General features: G+C 40.7%; 1 protein-coding gene across 2 annotated transcripts in view; it reads right to left on the reverse strand.

Annotated features, from left to right (window-relative positions):
- Positions 1-919: 919 nt before the first annotated feature.
- Positions 920-24,712, reverse strand: part of LOC120522830 (serine/arginine repetitive matrix protein 2-like) — a 143,196-nt gene continuing 119,403 nt past the window's right edge. For both annotated transcript variants that reach the window (XM_039743517.1, XM_039743518.1), the window contains 3 exons: positions 20,201-20,266; positions 1,832-1,947; positions 920-1,742 (listed from right to left, as the gene is read on the reverse strand). In XM_039743517.1, coding sequence (XP_039599451.1) covers positions 1,587-1,742; positions 1,832-1,947; positions 20,201-20,266 — 338 coding nt within the window. In that variant the 3' untranslated portion in view covers positions 920-1,586. The remainder of the gene's footprint in view (positions 1,743-1,831; positions 1,948-20,200; positions 20,267-24,712) is intronic.

A 24,712-nucleotide genomic window follows, 5' to 3' on the forward strand; every position in this document is an offset into this window, starting at 1 on the left:
TGCCACGGTGACTGGCTCTAGATCCCCTCCAGGTTCCAGTGATAGTAAGATCCTAACACAATCCTCAAGAAATCCCCCAAATCAAGTCAATTTCGGGAGCCTGCACTGGTACAGGATATTGCCACACCCAGTACATGTCAAAACAACTCGGGATCCTGGCTGGCAGACACGCAGACCAGTCCTACCCACCGGAAATGACCCTCCCTCTGCCGCAGCCAGGTGTTGCATGGGCGACCCCTTGGCCTGGTTGAGCCACTCGGGTCCATAACAATGAGGATCTTAAGTCGGATCACCCTCGGGGAAATGTGACACGTGGCCGTAGTGCCGTAACTGACACTCCCTCACAATGCAGGTCATGTGCCTCATTCGGGACTCCGTGAGCAGCAAAGTCAAACCAATGGTATCAAAGGATCTTCCGGAGAGACACAGGAGTCCAGTCTTCGTCTCAGGTCACTGGATAGCGTCCAGTCTCACAGCCATATAGCAAGACAGGAAGCACCAGGACTCTAAAAGACTTGGACCTTCATCCTTTTGCATAGATATTGGGTGCGCCACACACCATGCTCTCCCAATTTGTGTACTGATTTCACAGGAAGAGTCACCAGAGACGTCACCAGAGACGTGAATATCACTGCAGAGATAAGTGAACGTCTCGACGAGGTCGACACTCTCTCTGCAGACAGACACACTGCTGATGGCCATGCCTAAGAGGTCATTAAAGGCCTGGATGAATCCTCATGAATCCCCCATTATATGTAAAATTGCGGAGATGCTGCTGAACAAGCAGAAACATGACATCCAAACGGCTTGAGGAACAGCAGCAGGCGACTTCAATTACCTCCTCCTCCTCCTTCTAGAAGAGTCATTGCATTGCCAGACTGACAGAGAGCTTTCCGCACAGAGAAACAAAATTACAGCCTTAAAATGACAACTTTATGGTCCAACCAACCATTTTATTCATTTGTCGTTCCAAAATTAACAAAATATACAAAAACAGATGCAGTCTCCCTCTCGCTGAGCTCCTCCAGGACTCCAATCCTGTCTTATGCTAGTAGCTTCAAGGAAAAATATTCTCAAAACCGATTCCCTTCTCACTAATCATTCGCTTAGTTTTGTTTCCATTTCAATGTGATAATATTAAAAAGCCACTTTGAGAATTGTAAAAATGTCGCCATTACTGACATGTACTATTGGATTAACAAATAATAAACCCCAGCAGCCAACTGGTGACACTTGGCAGAGGCACAGCAGTCCTCCTCCTCCTCCTCCTCCTCCTCAACTTAAATCTCCCAATGCAGTAAACAAAATCTGGAAGAGGCTCCATGTCGCTCTCCATGTTAAAAATACTAGCATGCACCTAAGGGAGCAAATGACAGAGGTTAGCCAGAAAGAGAGGGAAAGGACAAGGCAGGCCATTCAGTGCCCCCTGGCATGCCATTTCACAAAAAAAAAAAAATAAAATACAATAACACGTTCACTATTAAGTTACAGAGAAGTAAGTGAGCATTGGGCAACGGACGCTGCAGAGAATCCGATCTGCACCTACAGTAGAGGCAGGGCACGTCTCGCCCGCATTGACCTGGCAGTTAGTTTGTGGCACTGGTGAAAGTGGGCCCATTGGGTATGCCATCTCTGGAGACCTGGCCCATGGCCTGCAGGGCAGCAGTAGCAGCCATGGCTTTAGCATGCTTCTTATTAGGGCTGGCCATGCTGGGCTTGTACTCTTTGCCGTTAATCATCACCTGTGAGGAACACAAAAGGTGACATTTCATAACTGGCATCCGAGGAAATATAAACAGTAGTCAAACAAAAAGGCAGAAAACAGTCTCACCTTGAACAGGAAGTTCTTACGATGGTCGGGGCCGCTGTCATGAACCAAGACAAACTCAGGGGGTGACCACTTCCTCTTATTGCAGATTTCCATCAGAGCAGACACAGGGTGCTTCCCTAAAATTAAATTACAGGGCTGAATGGTGGTCGGCCTACCTGAATTCAATTCACGTCACTAAACCATCATGAACACACCAATGACAGCAATGGCGGTGGATAGGGGGACCAAAAAAATGATTATACAACTCAAGAGCAATTCCTTTCGAGTCATCTTCAAGATACGTCCTCCTTGAGATGCAATACACCCATCCCAGTTATCGATGTTCTGAGTCCTGGGGTAAGACCAAACCCCCGGTGCAGCCTTTTTGTCGATGACATTGTGTCAGGTAGAATCAGAAAAGAGGAAGTCGGGAGGAAGCTGGAAGAAGTGAGGAGGGTTTTGAAAGATAGAGGGTTAAAGATAAATAGGAAGAAGACAGAATATATGAGGTGTAATGATGATCAGAATTCAGAAGTTAGCTTGCAGGGAGAGCTAAATCACTGGTCTACAAAAAATATTTTATGTTTGCTTCTGGGAACTTCAGAGCAGCTCTTTATTAAGTTTTTTACACTGATTTCATATATGAAATCGGAATTAAGCTAGCGCGTCAGGTTCTTGAGATACACATCATTGATGTTTTGACACTTTTTAATATCAATATATCAACACGATATCTGGAGTTTGGATTCTGTCCCACCAAAATTGTTTTGATGTGTTTATTCTGAAAACAAACCAGAAGACGATACCAGAGACACGTTAGAGCATATTTATGTCAATTTACCTCAATATAAAAGTGAGGTTAGCGTGCTCAAATTTGTCTGACACCCTTGTACTGCACCTTATAAGGAGGATTTAGGAGTCATAGTGGACTCCAAGTTATTGACTTCCAGACAGTGTTCAGAAGCCATTAAGAAGGCTCACAGGTTATATAGCGCCTTGATGTGTGGAGTACAAGTCACAGGAGGTGACACTCCAGCTTTATAACACACTGGTGAGGCCTCATCTGGAGTACTGGGTGCAGTTTGGGTCTCCAGGCTACAAAAAGGACATAGCAGAGCTAGAAAAGGTCCAGAGAAGAGCAACTAGGCTGATTGAGGGGCTACAGGGGATGAGTTAGGAGGAAAGATTAAAAGAGCTGAGCCTTTACAGTTTAAGATAAAGGAGATTTAGAGGTGACATGATTGAAATGTTTAAAATGATGAAGGGAATTAGTACAGTGGATCGAGACTGTGACTTTAAAATGAGGTCATCAAGAACACGGCGACACAGCTAGAAACTTAAGGGTAAATTTTGCACAAACAGTAGGAAGTTTTTCTTTACAAAAGGAACAGTAGACACTTGGAATAAGAGACCAAGTAGTGTGGTAGACAGTAAGATGTTAGGGACTTTCAGAACTCGACTTGATGTTTTTTTGGTAGAAATAAGTGGACAAGACTGGTGAGCTTTGTTGGGCTGAATGGCCTGCTTGCGTCACGATTTTCATAATGTACAAAAAAACATCCGTCTGTCTTTGCAAGAACCAACAGTAGTCGCCCATCATGCTCAGAGTGAATTTTTCCCGATATCAGTTTTCCATCACCTTTATATCTTGATGAATTCTTTCCCCCATGCTCATCACTGACATCGCTTAGATTTGGTGGAAAAAAGTCGAGATGAGAATGTAAACAATGCGTCTTCAGTGACATTCTGGCTTCCTGCTAGCTAATATACTTTCAGGATATTCTCCACAAGCTCAGTATAATTTCTCTGCTGTGTGACTGTCAAGAAAATTCTGGACAACCTGCACGAATGAGGGTGCTGATTCAGTTTCCTTTTGAACTCCTCGTCAAGCATCAGTTCACAGATTTCAGGGCCAACAAAGACACCTTCCTTAATTTTGGCTTCACTTTTCTCGAGACCAAACTTATTTCTTAAACGCATCACCTTTACTGTCCAGTCACCCTAGTTGTCCAAGACCTGGAACATCATAAGTAAAAGGATGTGCTGGATGTAAATGATTTTCAGATTTGGAGTCAGCAGGTGAAATTTGTTAAAGTACAGATGAACGAATCCCAGTAGCAAAATGCTTGTTGACCAGTGATATCTAGGATCAGTGGTAGGTCGAGATGGAGAATTAGATGCAGAAATAACCCACTGAGTTCAGTATGGAACAACTGGAAGAAGTTTGTGATCAAAGAATTAAGAAGGTTAAAGGTCAGGTTTTTAAGATAGTGGTATGAACAGCAAATAATGTATGGAGCCGAGACATGAGCAGTAAAGAGAGTACAGAAGAAGTTGGATGTTGAGAAGAATAAGAAATGAGACGATCAGAGGGACAACAAAAGGGGGAGAGCGTTCTAAAAAAGTTTGCTGAAGTGATACGGACATAGACAGACAAGGAATATTGTGAAATGGAAGTGTAGAAAAACAGAAACCAAGGGAGGCCAAAGTGGAAGTGGACGGAAAAAGTAAAAGACAACCTGAAGGAAAAGGTGGGAGGAAGCAGCGTTATGGAGAAGGTTGATCAAGCCACATCTCAACCTCACATAGCAGTAGGAAAAGATGACAAGGAAGAAGATCACATGTTATATGTTTAGAGCTGCCAGTGATTTTTTTCCCCCTGGTTTTCATCTATGGTAGAAAATTGTCTACCCTTCAGTCTTAAGCTTTAATTGTGGGAACAAAAAGAAGACACCGGACAAGAGATCCGGCACAAAGCAACAAACCACACTATTTTTGGTCAAAAAATCTTTGAGCTGTGATGGTGCAAAATGCAGTTTTGCGTGTGTTATATATATATATATATATATTTTTTTTTTTCCTTCTTGATGCATTCCCACAGATACCTCAGCAGTTCAGTGTGATATTGCTGATTGACAGTCTATTCACGGGGAAGATCTTTATTAACACATGTGTCAATGTCAATAAACGCAATCCTCGATGTGTGTTTGTTCAGTCTGCAGTAGTCCGCAGTTGGTATTTCAAGGCCCTGTTTTGTCTTTTAAGGAATGGCTTTCTTACTGCCACTCACCCTGACTGGGGCAACAGTTCACTTTCCAGCAGGGCCTGAAGAATACAGTAAAGACAATGCTGGAGTAGCTTTGGGACACGTCTCTGACAGTCCTCAAAGTGTCCCAGTCAAAGGCCACACTGAACCCTTATAGAACATCAGTGGAGAAACCTGAAGATGACCATTCACAGACACTTCTCATCTAGTCTGGCAAAGCTTGAGAGGACCTGCCGGCAAGAATGGGATGAACTGCCCAAATGCAGGTATGCAAAGCTTGGACCAAGAGGACTCAAAAGCTGGAATTGCTGCCAAAGGGGATTAGGGGTCTGAATATTTCTAAGAATGAGAGATTGCAGAGTTTTTTCTTTTATTTTTCATAAACTTGCAAGCCTTTCTGTAAACATGTTTTCTTTCTATCATTATGGGTTATTGAGTGTAAATTGATGGGCAAAAATGACAAACCTATCTATTTAAAGTTAAATGTACAAAACAATAAAGTGTGCTAAGACTGAAGGGGTCTAAATACAGTGGGTACAGAAAAGAATCACGGCCCACCCCTTTGAAATATTCCCTTTTTTTTTTGCTTTACAGCCTTACATGAAAACACACAAACCATTTTTTTTCCAGCTTTACTTACTCAATGCAATCTCTAACATCCAAGTGAAAGATATCACAGCTACAGTTCAGAAAAATTATAAAAAACAAAAACTAGCCACACAGCCCCACTGCATGATGGAACCTCCACCAAATTTGACAGGAGGTAGCAGGTGTTTTTCTTGGAATGCGGTGTTCTTCTTCCGCCATGCAAAGCACTTTTTGTTCTGACCAAATAACTCAATTTATGTCTCATCAGTCTAAAACACTTTGTTCACAAATGAATCTGGTTTGTCTGAATGAGCATTTGTATACAACAAGTGACTCCGTTTGTGGTGTGAGTGCAGAAAGGGCTTCTTTCTCATCACCCTGCCATACAGATGTTCTTTGTGCAAATTGCACTGAATTGTAGAATAATGTACAGATACACCATCTGCAGCGAGATGTTCTTGAAGGTCTTTGGAGGTGATCTGTGGGTTGTCTGTAACCATTCTCACAATCCTGCTCATATGCCGCTCCTGTTTTTTCTTGGCCTACCAGACCTGCTGGGTTTAACAGCAACTGTGCCTGTGGCCTTCCATTTCCTGATTCCATTCCTTACAGTTGAAACTGACAGTTTAAACCTCTGAGATCGCTTTTTGTAGCCTTCCCCTAAACCAGGAGACTGAACAATCTTTGTTTTCAGACATTTTGAGAGTTGCTTTGAGGATCCCATGCTGTCTGCAACTCTATAGAGGAGAGTCAAAGGGAAGCACAACTTGCAACTGATCACCTTAAATACCTTCTCTCATGATTGGACACACCGGTCTGTGAAGTTCAAGGCTTAATGAGCTCATCCAACCAATTTGGTGTTACAAGTAATCAGCATTGAGCAGTGACAGGCATTCAAATCAGCAAAATGATTTGTGTTTTTCACATTTGATTTAATTTCATACAACTAAATACTACTTCACTAAAAATCTTTGTTCGGAAAACACCCCAGTACTCAGATGTTTCTAGGAAATGAAGACATACCACTGTTATCTTTTTTTGTTGAAAGTAGAGTCAATTATTATGCAGGCTGAGAGGGGTTATCAAACTTTTTCAAATGACTGTAAATTCCATTGAAAATCTGTGGAAAGATTTGAAGATTGCGGTCTCACCAACGCTCACCATCCAATTTGACCGAACGTGAACAGTTCTGTAAAGAAGAGTGGACGGCAAATATCGCTCAATTTCGATGTGCAAAACTGATAGAGAAGTATCCCAACAGACTCAAGGCTGTCATTAAAGCAAAAGATGGCTCCACAAAATACTGACATTTGATCCTTCATTAATCTCAGTATTTCTTGTTTTTGATTTTTTATAATTCTCCTGAACTGTAGCTGCGATATCTTTCACTTGGATGTTAGAGGTTGCATTGAATAAGTAAAGATGGAAAGAAATATTGGTTTGTGAGTTTCATTTAAAGCTCTAAAGCAAAAAAAAAAAAACAAAAAAGGGAATATTGGGGAGGGGTCTTTTCTATACCCACTGTACTTTCCCTGCAGGTGCATATCAAAGGTGATTAGACAAGACGATAAAACAGACACCGACTCAAACTTTAAAAGTACCAGCTAACCACACAGCGGCTGTTCTAGATGCGGGATAGGAAAAAAATGTGAAATTGTGTTTCACCCTCAGGACCTTTATGGCTGTCTGCTCAGTGAATGAGGCAGTCTATAGTTCACCCCAGTCTACCACCCATGGAGAACTTCATGAAGGTGCCCCTTTAAGAGTGTAAGGTACAGCCATTAGACATGGAATGGGCAATCTAACTGTGACCCTGTGTGAACAGCTCTGATTTTCTATAGGTGGTTCGTTCAACAATATTTTAATAAAAAAAAAAAAAGAGCTTGGGACATTGTGATCATACAGCTGTGTGATTATGAGACACAATTAACGTGAAATTTTTTTTTCCATGCATGTCAGCATAGTCCCCTAATTGTACAAGAAAGTTTGTTATCTCTTTTTTCAACACAACCAGATATCTACTGTTTTAACTTGGCCATAACTACAAAACTTATGAAACAGCATGCGTTTTGGACTGACTATTACTTTAAATGTTCTCCAATCATTATTTGCCTCAAAGATGGACTAAATGAAGCTCAGATCTTTCAGATTTACCACACTGAAGTGCCCTTTGGGATGTTCTGGGACATCTTTTCCCTCTTGGCCTGTTGTGTTTGCATTCACCAAACTGACCAGGTTTCTTTCCTGTCCAAACTCTTTCTTTAAGGTATCTCTCCTTTGATTGGTCAATTTATTTCCTAAAGAGTTGCCTACTTGACTTAACCAATACAACTTGAGGTTCACTTATTTTGCATTTGCACTAATGCATTTCAGTTTGGTTTGGCTACCACACACAGCACTTCCCATGTAGGACATACTGCCATTATGCTTTCTGTTATACCTTGGCCTATAGACACGCCACAGCCAGACAGTCTTAATGTCAGCTAAAAAGTCTCAGTTTGCAGACCAAGTAACATTGCAGAGACATCTTTTAGCAGTACCATCTTAACACCCAAATTCGAGCAAAGAGCCAAAATTCAATGGGTGGCAACACCGAAGAACAAAGTTTTGCTCAAGTAGTCAACCAAAATCGATGGGCTTATGTGCACCTAAAAAACCAATGGCAAGACTGCTGCTCTTTCCTTTTAACACTAGAATTACCAAAGCTTACGAGAAAACTCATATATTCGGCCCACCGTAAATCCACTCGCACGTCTGCATGCAGCACCTTTTTTCTTGTAAATGTGTCGATAATCCCAAGCAGCAAGCTGCCTGCTATACCATCCTCCCCACCGCTGGAGAAACTTCAAAAACGTCTCCCAACTAAGCCTTCTTTATTAGCGAGTCAGGTACCTAGGCTAAAAAAAATATATCGTTATTCGGAACACATGCATTTCACGTGTGTTCTGTGTTCACAAAGATCTGTGTAAGTGTAAGATGACAGGAAATGTTGAACAAATACCTAAAAGACAAATTTTTTCCAAGTTTTATTACTAACAATAAAATATATATATGAAGTGCATAATATGTGAAGACTGGAGGGGGATTGTGAACGTGGCTGAGAGAATAAAACTGAATAAAAAAATAAAACAAAGCTAACCTTTACAAATATCATAAATTACACCGGCTCTTACAGACTGGAATCAAATGTATATTTTTCTTCTAAAATAGTAAGAATACAAGTAGCTCACTTCTCAAAAACGGACTCGTCCGGGATCGAACCCGTGAAGTTTTGAGTACCAGTCTGCCACTGCGTGTCAGTGTTGCATCCTAACGTGGGTTCTTTTTGTGCTGTTATATTCTTGAATGGAAGCACATTTGTTCTGTTATATTTGTACCTTTTGTGAAAGTGTTTCTTTAAAATTTGGAATTCAAGCTTCACACATTATACACTTCATGTCTACATTTTGTCAATTATTACACGAAAAACATTTCTGTTTTAACGATGTGTTTACATAGATTGTTGTAGACACAGAACACACATGAGATGCAAGTGTTCTAAATAACGATATAGTATTTATAAAAGGTGTCATTTTGCTTGACTTCTCACTCTATACAACTCTAAGCAACTGACACGCATGAGCTGAGAAAACTGCACGGGAGGGAGGATGTGATAGCAGGACACAGGACACATTTACAGGACAAAAGACGGTGATGGAGAGGTGCGAAGGGATTTAAGGTGGGGCGGATCTACAATTTTTTTCGTAGGCTCTGGTAATTCTAGTGTTAAACCCTTTGCACAAGCCAGATGCTACTTGCTCTATAAGCTCGCTGCTCTCAATCTGGCTGTAACCTCTGCATGATAGCAGACACCCAATGCTTATAGCATGTGGCCACAAAAAGGGCTACAGCAATCTCGTCTATTTCAAAAGGTAACCGATGCTGGACTGGAAAGAAGGAAGACCCTGCATAAAAACAGTTGGATGAGAGGTGCTACTGGTCTAAACCTTGCTAAGATAGTAATTGCCCAAGAGCAGAGGAAGACAGTAAGTTAGTTCCCAAGCATGTCTTAGTGAAAATAGTAGCTGACCCTGAAGATGTGAATTTGCTAACAAGAGAATCGACAGTTTGTTTGATCCTCCAGATAACTTGCAGTACCCACTTGTAACCAGAAGGCTTGACTAAGGTGACAAAGGAGAAAAGCATACTGGAAATTATTTCACGTGTCTGGAGAAAGCGGACTAGGAAAGGAACAAAGCATCATTTACATCTTACTCTAAGTATACCCGCTTCAATTCCAAGTACTACTAATGATAACTTAAAAAAAAAAAACAAAAAAAAAAAACCAGCTAATGAATTATGGTATTGGTGACACTAACGTAATAAACCTTGTAAAAGAGAAGTTCGAGCTGTTGTGAATTTCTTCCTACATCAAGTGCAAAATGGCACTCTCACATGCACATGCGCATACAGAAACTCTGTGAGGAGGGAGGTTAAGCCAGTGCAAACCAGCAGTAAGTAAATCAACACCATAATGCAGCAACAGAAGCTTAATAACTAGCTGAAGAACTTATCCACCTTCACCAAATGAATTGAAAGAACACAATTCATCAGTTATGTGCCTTTTCCTATAGGAGAGGAAAAAGTTCAACTTATTATTAGTAATTTTATGTTTTTTGTTGTTATTGTCCTTTATTTGTCTATCTGGATAAGGTGCAATATGAGAGGTTGGGCATCAAATTAAAAGTTGTTGGAGTTCAGGGTGTGGTGTGTAGATGGGTGCAGAATTGGCTCAGACACAGGAAGCAGAGGGTTATGGTGCGAGGAACACCTTATCAGACATTGCTGACATTACGAGTGGTGTACAGCACGGGTCAGTACTGGGGCCGCTACTATTTTTAATATATAGAAAAGATTTGGATCGGAATATACAGTACAGGCCAATAAATGGTTTTATTTCAGGTGACTACCTGTTGAAGCTCATCGAGAGAATGCCAAGAGTGTGCAAAGCAGTAATCAGAGCAAAGGGTGGCTATTTTGAAGAAACTAGAATATAAAACATGTTTTCAGTTATTTCACCTTTTTTTGTTAAGTACATAACTCCACATGTGTTCATTCATAGTTTTGATGCCTTCAGTGAGAATCTACCAATGTAAATGATCATGAAAATAAAGAAAACACATTGAATGAGGACGTGTGTCCAAACTTTTGGCCTGTACTGTAAGTAACAAGCTGGTTAAGTTTGCAGGTGATACCAAGATAGGTGGATTAGCAGATAATTTGGAATCCATTATATCATTACAGAAGGACTTGTATAGCAGACAGGCTTGGGCACAAACTACAGCAGATGAAATTTAATGTTAGTAAATGTAAAGTACTACATGTACAAAGTAAAAATGTTAGGTCTGAATACTCAATGGGAGGTCTGAAAATCAAAAGCTCACCTTCTGATAAGGATTTAGGAGATTTAGCGGGCTTGACACTTAATTGGCAGACAATGTTTGGAAGCCATTAAGAAGGCTAACAATACTTTGGTTATATAGCGCCTTGATGTGAAGAGTACAAGTCAAAAGAGGTTATGCTGAAGCTTTACAACACACTGGTGAGAACTCATTTGGTTTATTGTGTACAGTTTTAGTGTCCAGGTTACAGCAGCAGCACTAGAAAAAGTCCAGAGAAGAGCAACTAGGCTGATTCAGGGCTATAGGGGATGAGTTATGAGGAAAGATTAAAAGAGTTAGCTCAGCCTTTACAGTTTAAGATAAAGAAGTTTAAGAGGAGACATGATTGATGTGTTTAAAACTATGAAGGGAATTAGTACAGAGGATTGAGACTGTTATTAGTTTATCAAGAACACAGGGAAACTTGTGAAGGATATATTTCACACAAACATTAGGAAGTTTTTCTTTGCACAGATAACTGTAGACACCTGGAACAAGTGAGCAAGTAGTTTGGTAGACATTAAGACTTCATGGACTTTCAAAACTCGACTAATATCTAATATATAGATAGAGAGATTTTATATATATATATATATATATATATATATATATATATATATATATATATATATAGACACACACATACATATACTGTAAATAGGGGGGTCCAAATCTAATAATGTAATTTTCATTACGTTATAACTTAAATTTATTACATAGAAAATCACCTGAAAAATCCCAGATAATCGAGAAGTGTACAAACTGACGACATGAAGAATCGTCTTTGCGCCGAATTGGAATCGTCCCTGCATAAATCAAAGTCATCCAGACGATCTGGATCTGCATAATTAGATCTGGACCACCCTGTATATCACACATTTGCATATATCCATCTTCTGTGGTCCTTATGTTATAATAAATATTATTTTGTTTACTGCAACAAGTATGTTGGGGTTATTTATTGAAAATAAGTCTGTATCTCATCATAGAAAATGAAAATATTTAATGCAGACATTTGCTGATTTCTGAATCTTAATCATAAACTATACAGATCTTTTCACATTTCTGGCATGTCTGCTAAAAACTGAAATACAGGTAAAATTCCGTTACAATGAATCTCTTTACAACAAAATTTTCATACAACGAAGTGTTTTTCCCCATATGACACGAGTCTATTGAAATCTCGTTACTACGAAGTACATTCAGCAGATACTTTCATTACAAGTGCCCAACAGACCATGACATGCTTGAATGAATCATCCACCGAGCAGAAACATCGCCCACACAAAAAAAATTCTTCGGACTTTTCTCTTACGGTGGTTTTCATTTATACTTTTTGCTTATTGCTCGTCAACATTTGAAAAACATTCATTGGAATTTAACTCAGTGTCACCGTCCTACAGAAACGGCACACACGAAAAAACGATAACAGTTCATATTAGAAAAACAAAAAAAAAAACTTTACATTTTTGCACCTCTCGATTGCAGCAAAAAAAAAAAAAAAAACTTTGCCAGTGAATTTGGAATTTCTCCATCGACATTGTCAACTTTCTTGAAAGACAGAGCAAAAAAGAGAAGAAAAATCTCGGGTTGCAAACATATGTGAACTGCTGCATTTGAAGACGTCAATAAAGCAGTTTTTATGTGGCTCAGTGATGCTCGTTCAAGAAACATTCCTATAAATGCGGCACTCATTCAAGAAAATGTCAGATTTCTAAACTCTCTTGGGACATCCCCAAACTGAACAACATGCAGAAGAGCGTCCCAAAGTGCGATCACCATGTCTGTGGAAGACTGTTTATCTGTTTCCGGGGCAACAGCAGGCTCACAGCGCTGATGCGGCTCTTCACTGAAGCAAATAGAAAAGATCTCGATGGGTGATGCAAGGAACATTGTAAATGCAGGGAACAGTATAACATGGCCACTAACCTAGTCACAACCCTGCCTGACTGTGTATTGCAGGGTGCTAGAACACGATGCGATTAATAACCGTGCTGTTCCTGTTTCAAGCTGAATAAAGCTGGTTTTGCTAAAGTACTGAGACTCAGCCTCGTGTTTTGGGGTGTAAGACAGGGACTTATAGTGCGCCCATGATCTTTTAGGATTCACTTCTGTGGCACTTCACTGCAGAGCTGTGAGCCTGCTGTTGCCCTGCCCCGGGAATGGACAAACAATATTCCACAGACACAGCGATCGCACTTCGAGATGCACTTCAGCATGTTGTTCCCATTGGGTAGGGGGATCCCTAAAGAGTTCAGAAACCTCACAATATGAAGAAGAAATGGATGATTGGACTTCTGATTGATAACTATGCTACCCACAACATGCTTCCACATGTAGATAATGTTTGCGTTGAAATCCTCCCACCCAATTGCACAGCAGTGCCACTGGATTTGGGCATCATTTGCACCCTGAAAGTGTATTATCACAAGGAAATGCGGAGAAAAACTGTCTTCAGCATTACTTGTAGACAGGAGAAGATTAAAATTAACGTGAAATAAGCTATTGAAATGATTGCAAAAGCCTGGACACAAGTTAAAGAAAGCACTGTAGTAACAAATACAGAATCTCATTACAACAAAATTTTCATTAAAATGAAATATTTTTTAGGTCCCTGGCAATTCGTTGTAACGGAATTTTACCTGTAGAGATCCCTCACTCAACCTCAACCTGTAAACCAGTTTATGGAATTGCCAATAACACACCTATTATGTCAGACAAACACAGACTTTTTCAAACTAACTAACAATTACTACATGTGGTAAAATGAAGGGAATGTATAATTGCACAAAAAGTTTGCACAGTTTAAAGTGGGCCATGTATTAAACACGTACGTACGCTTCAGTATGACTAACATTAAATTGATATTCCAAGTATGTGCTCACCACCCTGTGATGGGCTGGCACCCTGCTCAGGTGTTATTTCTGTTGGGATAGGCTGGATAGGCTGCAGCTGCTCCGTGACTCTGCTCTGGATAAGTAAGTTGGGAAGTTGGTGTATTCCCACTAACACTACAAGTGAGTTATAACCAGCTGACAGTGGAGGAGAGGAAATCAAAACCTCCAACAGCCTTCCTGGAGAAAATAAATGTGTGAGGAATCTTCAGTTTGTTGTAACAGTTCTGATGACCCAGAAACACCAGTCACCCAACTCTTACTGGGTATTCTACAAGTATGTATGCACGTCTCTAAAGGGAGTATTTAACAGAAGAATCTAAAGGAGTTTGTTTTCACTCCAGGTAGGTGCATCTTTCTGAGTAACCAACCCACTGCAAGGAAATGGCAGCAAGAGTCAGACTCAAACTCAGGACTTTTGGCTTATGAAGCAGTCACTTGACTGAAGAAGTTCTCCTTTAGCACAACTGGAGAAGCTGCTACTCTCTTGACTGAACACCCTGGGGTCCTTGGCCAGCCTCTGTGTGTAAGGATGCAAGACAAAGAGCAGTGGGGCACAGCAGCTACAGTGCTTTCTGTGCCCATGCAGACCCCTTCACTTTTTACACATTTTGCTGTGTTGCACCCTTGTGCTAAAATCATTTGATTTAATTTTTCCCTTCATCATACAACACTCAAAAACCTCAGAAGGACAAAGTGAAACAGGATTTTAGGACGTTTTGCAAAATAATTAAAAAAAAAAACTGGAATATCACATTGACACAACTAGTCAGTCATTTTACTCAGTGCCTTTATTTGAGCCTAGGGACTCCTTGGGTTTGACACGACAAGCTTAGCATTGTGGGTTTTGGAGATTTTCTGCCATTGTTTTCTGTAGATCCTTTCAAGCTCTGTCAGGTTGGATTGGGGCCTTCAGGGTGTAATCAGAATATGAGTTTAATGTCACTGTGCTCTGTACAAAAAGTATTTTATAAATCCACTCACATGTACAGGCCAGGCCAAAGTTAGCACACAGGAGCTCTCAGCATTTACAATTGCTGGGCCAAGCATAGGACAAGATAGACAAAGACAGCTGGACGAATGTACAGGGTGCTCCAGATCTAATTACGCAGATCGTCTGGATGACTGATTTATGCGGGGACGATTCCAGTTTGGCGCAAAGACGATTCTTCATGTCGTCAGTTCGCACACTTCTCGATGGTCCGGGATTTTTCAGGTGATTTTCTATGTAATAAACTTAAGTTATAGCGTAATTAATATTGCATAATTAGATCTGGACCACGCTATATAGTCATCCTAAAGACAGGTGTATACTATTTTGTCCTCTGTTAAAAGTCAGCACAAAATCTTCTTTCCTTGTTTGGAAATGGACTATGGACGTGGGGACCTGCACATGGAGGAACCAGCATAAAAGACTTGGACAGCAGCCAAATATTTGAAGCCGACGGACGGATGGGCGATATCGTCATGCGTCCTGAAAAGCCTTCCAGCGCAGCGATGAGAAATGGCAGACTGTAAAGATCAAGCTCCCACCTTGGTAATGTCTTGCTATGGCTTCCCGTCTGTAATGCCGCGTAAATCGTCATTGAAGAAGGCTAAGTTATTTTCTCTTATGTGATTTTTACCGCTGTATCACTATTATTGCCTTTTAACATCATAGATATATAGTTTTTGGTTACTTAAAACACCGCAATTACAAAAAAAGAATTTATTCCAACTAGGGAGCTATCGCCCCCTAAAGGAACACAGGGGGTCTGCTATTTTCAGGTCTCTCCAGAGATATCCAATTGTGTTAACTGAAGTCCTGATTGAAGGTCAACTGTCGGCCCCGTCTGAGGTCCAAAGGACTCAAGAGCAGGTCTTCATTAAGGAGATCTCTGTACTTCTCTCCATTCACTTTTCCCTTAACACTGTCTGGTCTCCCTGTCCCTGCCACTGAAAAGCAACCCCACAGCAAAACAATCCCACCATCAGGTGTCACTGGAACGGTAGTGCACAGGTGACAGTTTCTGGATTCCTCCAGACATGACACTAACCCTGTTTTCATCAGACCTCACAGTCTGAGAGTCCTTTAGGCGACTTTTGTGAAAAATCCAAGTGGGTTTCCATGTGTCTTTTTTACTGAGGAGAGGTCTCAGTCTAGTCACTTGGCCAAAAAGACCAGATCAGTGGAGGGTTGCAGTGACGGGTATCCTTCTGGAAGTTTTGTCCATCTCCAAACAGTTTCTGTGAAGCTGAGTCAGAATGACCACTGGGTTTTGGGTCACCTCTCCTACCAAAACGCCCTTCTCCCACAACTGCTTAATTGCCTTAAACTTATTCCATATAGGAATTATGAAGGCCACTCTGCTCTTGGAAACGTTTAATGCAGAGGAAATTTTATGTTGCCTTTCCCAGATCTGTTCCTTGACACAATCTTGTCTCCAAGCTCTGCAAGCATTTCCCTAGACTTCATGGCTTGGCTTTTTTTTATCTCTGATATGCATTGTCAAATTACAGACCTTCTAAAGACAGGTGTGTGTCGTTCCTATTCAGGTGCGATCAGCTGGATTGACCAAAAGGTGGAATCCAAACATCTCAACGATGGTCAACACAATGGGATGGGCTGAGCCACATTTCAACTACCAAAAGCAAAGGCCCTGAATACTTGTGTTCATGTGATATTTTAGTTTATTTTTAATAAATCTGTTAAAAAAATTAAAAAATCCTGTTTTTGCTTTGTCATTCAGAGGTATTGAGTGATGCTTGATGAGAGAAAAATAATTCATTTAAATGATTTTAGAACAAGACTCCAACAAAGGAAAATGTGAAAAAAATGAAAGGGACTGAATGCTTTCTGAATGCACTGTGTGTGTGTGTCCTGCATGTAGAAAGCTTTGGAGTGTGGATGCTGAATGAGGGATATCATGATGGTGATCAGAATACTTATAACACTATTTATCTACAGCACGTACAACAAAGCTTAGCAAGAATGAGCACAATGTACAAACAACTTGAACTAGATGTAACACAAGACTGCAAGGTGCAAAGAAACACAAATACTAACACCGAGGCCAAGCATACTATAAGAAATGTATGCACACACAGACACACACACACACAGACACACAGATGTCAAAGACCAAAAGGATGTCAGAATGTTATTTCTGTATTTCTATAAATACAGAACATAACTGCTTATACTTTAATAGATCATGCTATTTAAATGCTCATCCAGTCCTGTTTAGCCTACATACATCAGACTTCCAATACAACTCGGAGTCCTGCCATGTGCAAAAGTTCGCTGACGACACTGCTATCGTGGGCTGCATCAGGAGTGGGCAGGAGGAGGAGTATAGGAACTTAATCAAGGACTTTGTTAAATGGTGCGACTCAAACCACCTACAACTGAACACCAGCAAAACCAAGGAGCTGGTGGTGGATTTTAGGAGGTGATCATCAGAGGTGACTGTGCAGAGGGTGCAGACCTATAAATACCTGGGGGTGCAGCTGGATGATAAATTGGACTGGACTGCCAATACTGATGCTCTGTGCAAGAGAGGACAGAGCCGACTATACTTCCTTAGAAGACTGGCGTCCTTCAACATCTGCAATAAGATGCTGCAGATGTTCTATCAGACGATTGTGGTGAGCGCCCTCTTCTACGCGGAGGTGTGCTGGGGAGGCAGCATAAAGAAGAAGGACGCCTTACGCCTGGACAAACTGGTGAGGAAGGCAGGCTCTATTGTAGGCACGGAGTCGGACGGTTTGACATCCATGGCAGAGCGACGGGCGCTGAGCAGGCTCCTGTCAATCATGGAGAATCCACTGCATCCACTGAACAGGATCATCTCCAGACAGAGGAGCAGCTTCAGCGACAGACTGCTGTCACCATCCTGCTCCACTGACAGACTGAGGAGACCCCACACTATGCGACTCTTCAATTCCACCCAGAGGGGTAAATGTTAACATTATACACAGTTAGTGTCTGTTATACCTGCATTGTTATCACTCTTTAATATTATTTATTATCAGTATGCTGCTGCTGGAGTATGTGAATTTCTCCTTGGGATTAATAAAGTATCTATCTGTCATATAGTGCCTTTCATCTATCTATCTATCTATCATAGCGTAGTCAGTAGATAGAGCTAATAAGCGGCAGGCTGTTGAACTTTACTGCTGAGAATAATGTTTGCATGTATTTTTTCTCACAACAATACATGGTGAGTCAAAACTATGTTAACATTAATGCTATTGCTATTTCTATACTTATATACAACTTTTGTGCCACATATGGTATGTGTGTTGAACATGATGGCGAACAGGTTGAGACATTCCTGTAAATCATCTTGCACATATGAAGTATGTTTTGTGAAAAAACTGTTTCCGCCATTCAAATGTTAAGATATTTTTGACGCACCCCCCCCAAATACCACCAACTGAGCTGAAACCTCTTTAGATATAGAATTACTTTCTGAATACATGAGTACATTGCATACATAAAACAAATATGGGCTTTGTTAGGCATTTACAGGAGTGTTACATTTGGAATTGGCAGAATTTTTTTTGATGATTTAGGAGAATGTAACCAGTTTATGATAACAAAAACAAATACTCAAGCATGTTCTTATTATACATATATACTGATTAAAAACAAAGACCACCTCATGGGAGATGTGTGGATGCTATATAAATAAAATGCATTATGATTATCATTAAATACGACTTCTCTTTCTTGTACTTGGGAGCAAATGGTAAATACAAAACAACTCTAACTTTCATTTTTGTTTGATGCTAATGGATCACTGCTTGTAAGACACACAAAGAATATACAGTGGGTATAGCAAAGAATCACGGCCCCCCAAATTGAAATATTCCCATTTTGTTTTTTTGCTTTACAGCCTTACATGAAAACACACAAACCATTTTATTCCAGCTTTACTTACTCAATGCAATCTATAACATCCAAGTGAAAGATATCACAGCTACAGTTAATTAATAAAATTAATTAAAATTATAAAAAATCAAAAACAAGAAATACTGAGATGAATAAAGGATTCCCCCTCCTAGACTCAATCAGGTGTAAGTGACCACCATTTCCACCTGTGATTAGTTGTAATGAGTGTGATTAGTGAAGCTGTTCCTGGAGCATTCATCCCCTTGCTTGGTAGAGCAACTGACAGCAAACACCTGACTACGTGTGGCAAGCCACTTACAAAAGATCTCCGGGATAGAGCTGTGGACTGACACAAGGCAGGAGATGGAGACAAAAAAATCTCAAACGGTTCACCAGTCCCAAGGAGCTCAGTCCATAATAAAGAAGTGGCAAGTGTTTGGGACTACTAGGACCCTCCCTGGATCCTGCCGTCCCTCCAAACTAGTTGGAAGAGCAAGGAGGAAACTGGTAAGAGAGGCTACCAAGAGGCCAATGGCCACTTTAAAGGAGTTGCAGGATTTGATGGCAAAGAGTGGTCATTGTGTGCATGTGACAACAAGCTCTCCACAACTGTGGCTTGTTCGGGAGGGTCACAAGGAAAAAGCCACTTCTCAAGAAAGGCCACATTAAGGCTCGTTTGAGCTTTGCCAGAATGCACCTTGAAGATTCTGATGCCAAGTGGAAAAAGGTCTTATGGTTAGATGACACCATATTTGTCCTCAATATCAAACGGTCCACCAATGCAGCTCACCATCCACAACACAACATACCTACAGTAAAGCATGGAGGGGGCAGCATCCTGATGTGGGGATGTTTCTCTGCCGCAGGGCCCGGGGCTGTCATTAGGGTAGAAGGAAAAATAGATGGGGCAAAATCCCATCAAATTCTTGAGGAAAACTTGCTACCCTCTGCCAGAAGGTTTAAGGTGGGCAGAATATTCACCTTTCAACACGACAACCCGAAGCACACAGCAAAACTGACCACACAGTGGCTGAAGGAGAAAAAAGTGAATGTATGGCCAGTCGGAGCCCAGACCTAAATTACACTGGAAATCTGTGGAAAGATTTGAAGATCGCAGTCCGCCAAACGCTCACCATCCAGTTTGACCGAACTTGAACAGTTAAACTGTAAAGAAGAGTGGGCGCTCAATCTAGGTGTGCAAAGCTGATAGAGAAGTATTCTAACAGACTCAAGGCTGTCATTAAAGCAAAAGATTGTTCAACAAAATACTGACATGGTTGGGGGTGGTGATCATTATTCTCAGTAGGTCTTGATTTTGATTTTTTAAAATTCTTCTGAACTGTAGCTGCGATATCTCACTTGGATGTTAGAGGCTGCATTGAGTAAGTAAAGCTGGGAAGAAATATTGTGTGTGTGTTTTCATTTAAGGCTGTAAAAAAAAAAAAAAAGGGAATATTTCGAAAGGGGGGATTCTTTTCTATACCCACTGTAAATTATAATTTACAAAGGGCCTTTGTAATTAAAGATGTAATGTAATTGAAAGTATTCAATTAAATAAACACTCACCTAGGATTTCTTTCATAGCGACAAGGCTTCCAGATTTCTGGGTCTTCTCTCCCTCAGCAACCAAACCTGCACAGACCAATAAACATTCATCAGAAAGCTATTAAAGCCAGTATTACACTTCACAACTTCCAGTCAGAGTGGATGTCAAACTTGACGACTGTGCTTGCTGATCTCGTTGCCGAATATGTCATATTATATGACACATTACATGACTCTAATGACTTTTCAGCATAGTTTTACATTTCCAAAACATGGTAAGCTAGTATAATAATAATGTGCTACCTGACGGATTTGGTGCACAGTGAGTTTAGTCACAGTCCTTTCACCAGTCTCATGGTATGTAAAATAAAAGACATAAGACGGAAGGCCCTCTATTGTGCTTGAGAGGTGCAAAACACCTACATCCTTATTTCTCTTAAACTTAAGGAAGCAGAGTGCTCTCTTCTCAGACTCCACTGCATGTGACAGGGCCTTAACATGCAAGCTCACCTGAAGCGGGGCATCAAGTGTCTGCAATGCGAACACCATTCTTGAAATTGGGAGGCACAATTAATTGTGATTACAACTGCGACTACCTCCATATAATAATCTTAGTAAGTGACCATTACTGCATTCCATTTAGTATTCCTGTTCTCTCAGAGGCCGAGCTTTTACAAAGCAAATGAGTGTTATAACCAAGCATAGCCACATTCATATAGTGCATCTGGAAAGTATTCACAGCGCATCACTTTTTCCACATTTTGTTAAGTTACAGCCTTATTCCAAAATGGATTAAATTCATTTTTTTTCCTCAGCATTCTACACACAACACCTCATAACGAAAACATGAAAAAAGTTTACTTGAGGTTTTTGCAAATTTATTAAAAATAAAAAAAAACTGAGAAATCCCATGTACATAAGTATTCACAGCCTTTGCTCAATACTTTTGTCGATGCACCTTTGGCAGCAGTTACAGCCTCAAGTCTTTTTGAATATGATACCACAAGCTTGGCACACCTATCCTTGGCCAGTTTTGCCCATTCCTCTTTGCAGCACCTCTCAAGCTCCATCAGGTTAGATGGGAAGCGTCGGTGCACAGCCATTTTAAGATCTCTTCAGAGATGTTCAATCGGATTCAAGTCTGGGCTCTGGCTGGGCCACTCAAGGACATTCACAGAGTTGTCCTGAAGCCACTCCTTTGATATCTTGGCCGTGTGCTTAGGGTTGTTGTCCTGCTGAAAGATGAACCGTCGCCCCAGTCTGAGGTCAAGAGCGCTCTGAAGCAGGTTTTCATCCAGGATGTCTCTGTACATTGCTGCAGTCATCTTTCCCTTTATCCTGACTAGTCTCCCAGTTCCTGCCAGTGAAAAACATCCCCACAGCATGATGCTGCCACCACCATACTTCACTGTAGGGTTGGTATTGGCCTGGTAATGACCGGTGCCTGGTTTGGTAATGAGCGGTGCCTGGTTTCCTCCAAACGTGACGCCTGGCATTCACACCAAAGAGTTCAATCTTTGTCTCATCAGACCAGAGAATTTTGTTTCTCATGGTCTGAGGGTCCTTCAGGTGCCTTTTGGCAAACTCCAGGCGGGCTGCCATGTGCCTTTTACTAAGGAGTGGCTTCCGTCTGGCCACTCTACCATACAGGCCTAATGAGTGGATTGCTGCAGAGATGGTTGTCCTTCTGGAAGGTTCTCCTCTCTCCACAGAGGACCTCTGGAGCTCTGACAGAGTGACTATCGGGTTCTTGGTCACCTCCCTGTCTAAGGCCCTTCTCCCCCGATCGCTCAGTTTAGATGGTCGACCAGCTCTAGGAAGAGTCCTGGTGGTTTCGAACTTCTTCCACTTACGGATGATGGAGGCCACTGTGCTCATTGGGACCTTCAAAGCAGCAGAAATTTTTCTGTAACCTTCCCCAGATTTGTGCCTCGAGACAATCCTGTCCCGGAGGTCTATAGACAATTCCTTTGACTTCATGCTTGGTTTGTGCTCTGACATGAACTGTTAACTGTGGGACCTTATATAGACAGGTGTGTGCCTTTCCAAATCAGGTCACATCAACTGAATTCACCACAGTTGGACTCCAATTAAGCTGCAGAAACATCTCTAGGATGATCATAGGAAACAGGATGCACCTGAGCTCAATTTGGAGCTTCATGGTAATGGCTGTGAATACTTATGTACATGTGCTTTCTCATTTTATTTATTTTTTAATAAATTTGCAAAAATCTCAAGAAAACTTTTTTCACGTTGTCATTAAGGGGTGTTGTGTGTAGAATTCTGAGGAAAAAAAATGAATTTAATCCATTTTGGAATAAGGCTGTAACATAACAAAATGTGGAAAAAGTGATGCGCTGTAAATACTTTCCAGATGCACTGTAAGTGAGAGAGCACTGGCGAATCAAAGCCACTCGTATCATAGGACAAACCACATGCGAATCTCATCTAATCTTTTAAAAAGTGTGAATACACTTATTTTATGTTTGCATCAGCATCCAGAAAAAATGCTGCTGAACCTACATTACCTTAGTAGTTTGTTCCATTGTCCCATTGTGACTCTTTGCAATGCAAAATCCTCTTAATTTCCACTGGTGTCATCAAATATGCAATAACCATTACCTGTTCAACCATCGGGGATTAATATAGAACATCAAATTTAACATATGTTCATATCCAGCTGGCTATCGAATGTTAAATCAGATAACAGCAGTCGTCACCTTTTATTTATCAAAACATAAGTGCTCGGATTAAAAGTATGAACAGCAAAGGTTTTAAAAAATGCTCAACACTCAGGGTAAGAGAAGCCATCACCTTCTATAATTATTATTCCAAAGTTAATTCATGTTACCTTTATTTAATTCAAAATGTCGGACAAATATTTAAAGTGGATCTGAAACCAGTGGTGCTTTATATGACCACGACCAACATTATACCACTTGAACATGTTTTTTTGTTCAATGTTGTCTTTACTCCATGGCACAGTGTTTTAAAATAGTGACATTTTCATGTATGAATGTGTGCGTGCGTGTGTGAGAGAGGCAGAGACAGATTTGATCTCATTGAAGTGGTTACTGGAATATAAAATAAACACTTTCAGAAAGGTATAATGAAACAAATGTGCTTTTATTCAAGAATAAAACTGAATAACAAAAAACTGAAGTGACAACAAGCAGACATAATTCATCAGCGTTTGTCTGTCTGCTTGTACTCCTTTAACAATATCTTTTACAGGCAGCAAAACTTGACACCGGCTCTTACAGAATGAAATCAAAGGCTTCTTATTTTTGGGTACATACAACGTCATCATGACACTGCCAGATCTAAACACTAGCGTGGCAAATTGCTTGCGTACTAAAGTGACTATAGTTACAGGTGGAAGTCCCATTTTACTTGTGGTGCCAAGCAGAGTTGAGTTGCGATGCAGGACAGTCTATAAGCCAGTGAAACTGCTGTGAAGAAGCTGTTTGTCCAGTCGGATAGCGGTCACAAGACATCATATCATTGATTGTCGGTACAACAAATAATTCTGAGCAGGCATCAATCACAGTACCATTACTGCTCTTATGAAAAGAATGGAGATAAATGCCATCAACTCAGAGAGGGAGAGGCAAGTTCTTATACCACATGAATATCACAGAGAGAATAAAACTGAATAGTAAAAAAAAAAACAGTCGGTAACTTTTACAAGTAGCCCAAATTTACACCGGGTGTTAACAGATTCAAATCAAATGTATGTTTTTATTATCTTGCAGTAATAATAATAGCAGCTCACTACTCAAAATGCGAAGTGCCCGGTCTTGAATCCGGGACTTTTGGGCTGTAAGGCAGTGGTTCTTATCTCTGCACCATTCAAGAATATGTGTAAACTCCCTGCTGAATGACATTTAAGCTTGGGTTTTTAACACATTGACAGGAACATGTAAATCAAATGCTTTTTTTTCCTTTGGTTATATTCTTAAATAAAAGCACACATATGTATTTAATATTTGGACTGAAGTCTTCAACAATTATACACTATATGGAAAAAGTTTCTGCTTTAGGTACTGTATGTGTTCAGTATTTCTTGCATTTCTCACATTTCCTTTCATCCTACACTTACCCAGTTCTTTGTAGACATGGAACACACATGAAATGCACGTATTTCAAATAATGATATACTGTATTTTTTAGCCTGTACGACTCCAGGCACATCATGTGCAGATAAGGAGCCTTGGCTTGAGCTTGAGAACTTTTTGCCCGAGCTGAGCTCCGTCAAGACGGAGGATGGGACAGCAGGCTGCTTGTGCTGATCGACAGATTTACAAAACAAAAGACGCTGATTAAGGGATTTAAGGTGGGCCGGAATTTTTTCTTAGGCTTCAGGGATTCTAGTGTTAAGCCATTTTACCACAACTTTGGAGATATGCTTGGGGTTACTGTCCATTTGGAAGACCCATTTGCAACTGAGCTTCATCTTCTTTGCTGAGCTCTTGAGATACTGCTGAAGTATATCTCCATTTTCCTAACTCATGACGCCACCTGGTTTATAAA

The sequence above is a fragment of the Polypterus senegalus genome, chromosome 2 (genome assembly GCF_016835505.1).
Source record: "Polypterus senegalus isolate Bchr_013 chromosome 2, ASM1683550v1, whole genome shotgun sequence".
NCBI classification, from domain to species: Eukaryota; Metazoa; Chordata; class Cladistia; order Polypteriformes; family Polypteridae; genus Polypterus; species Polypterus senegalus.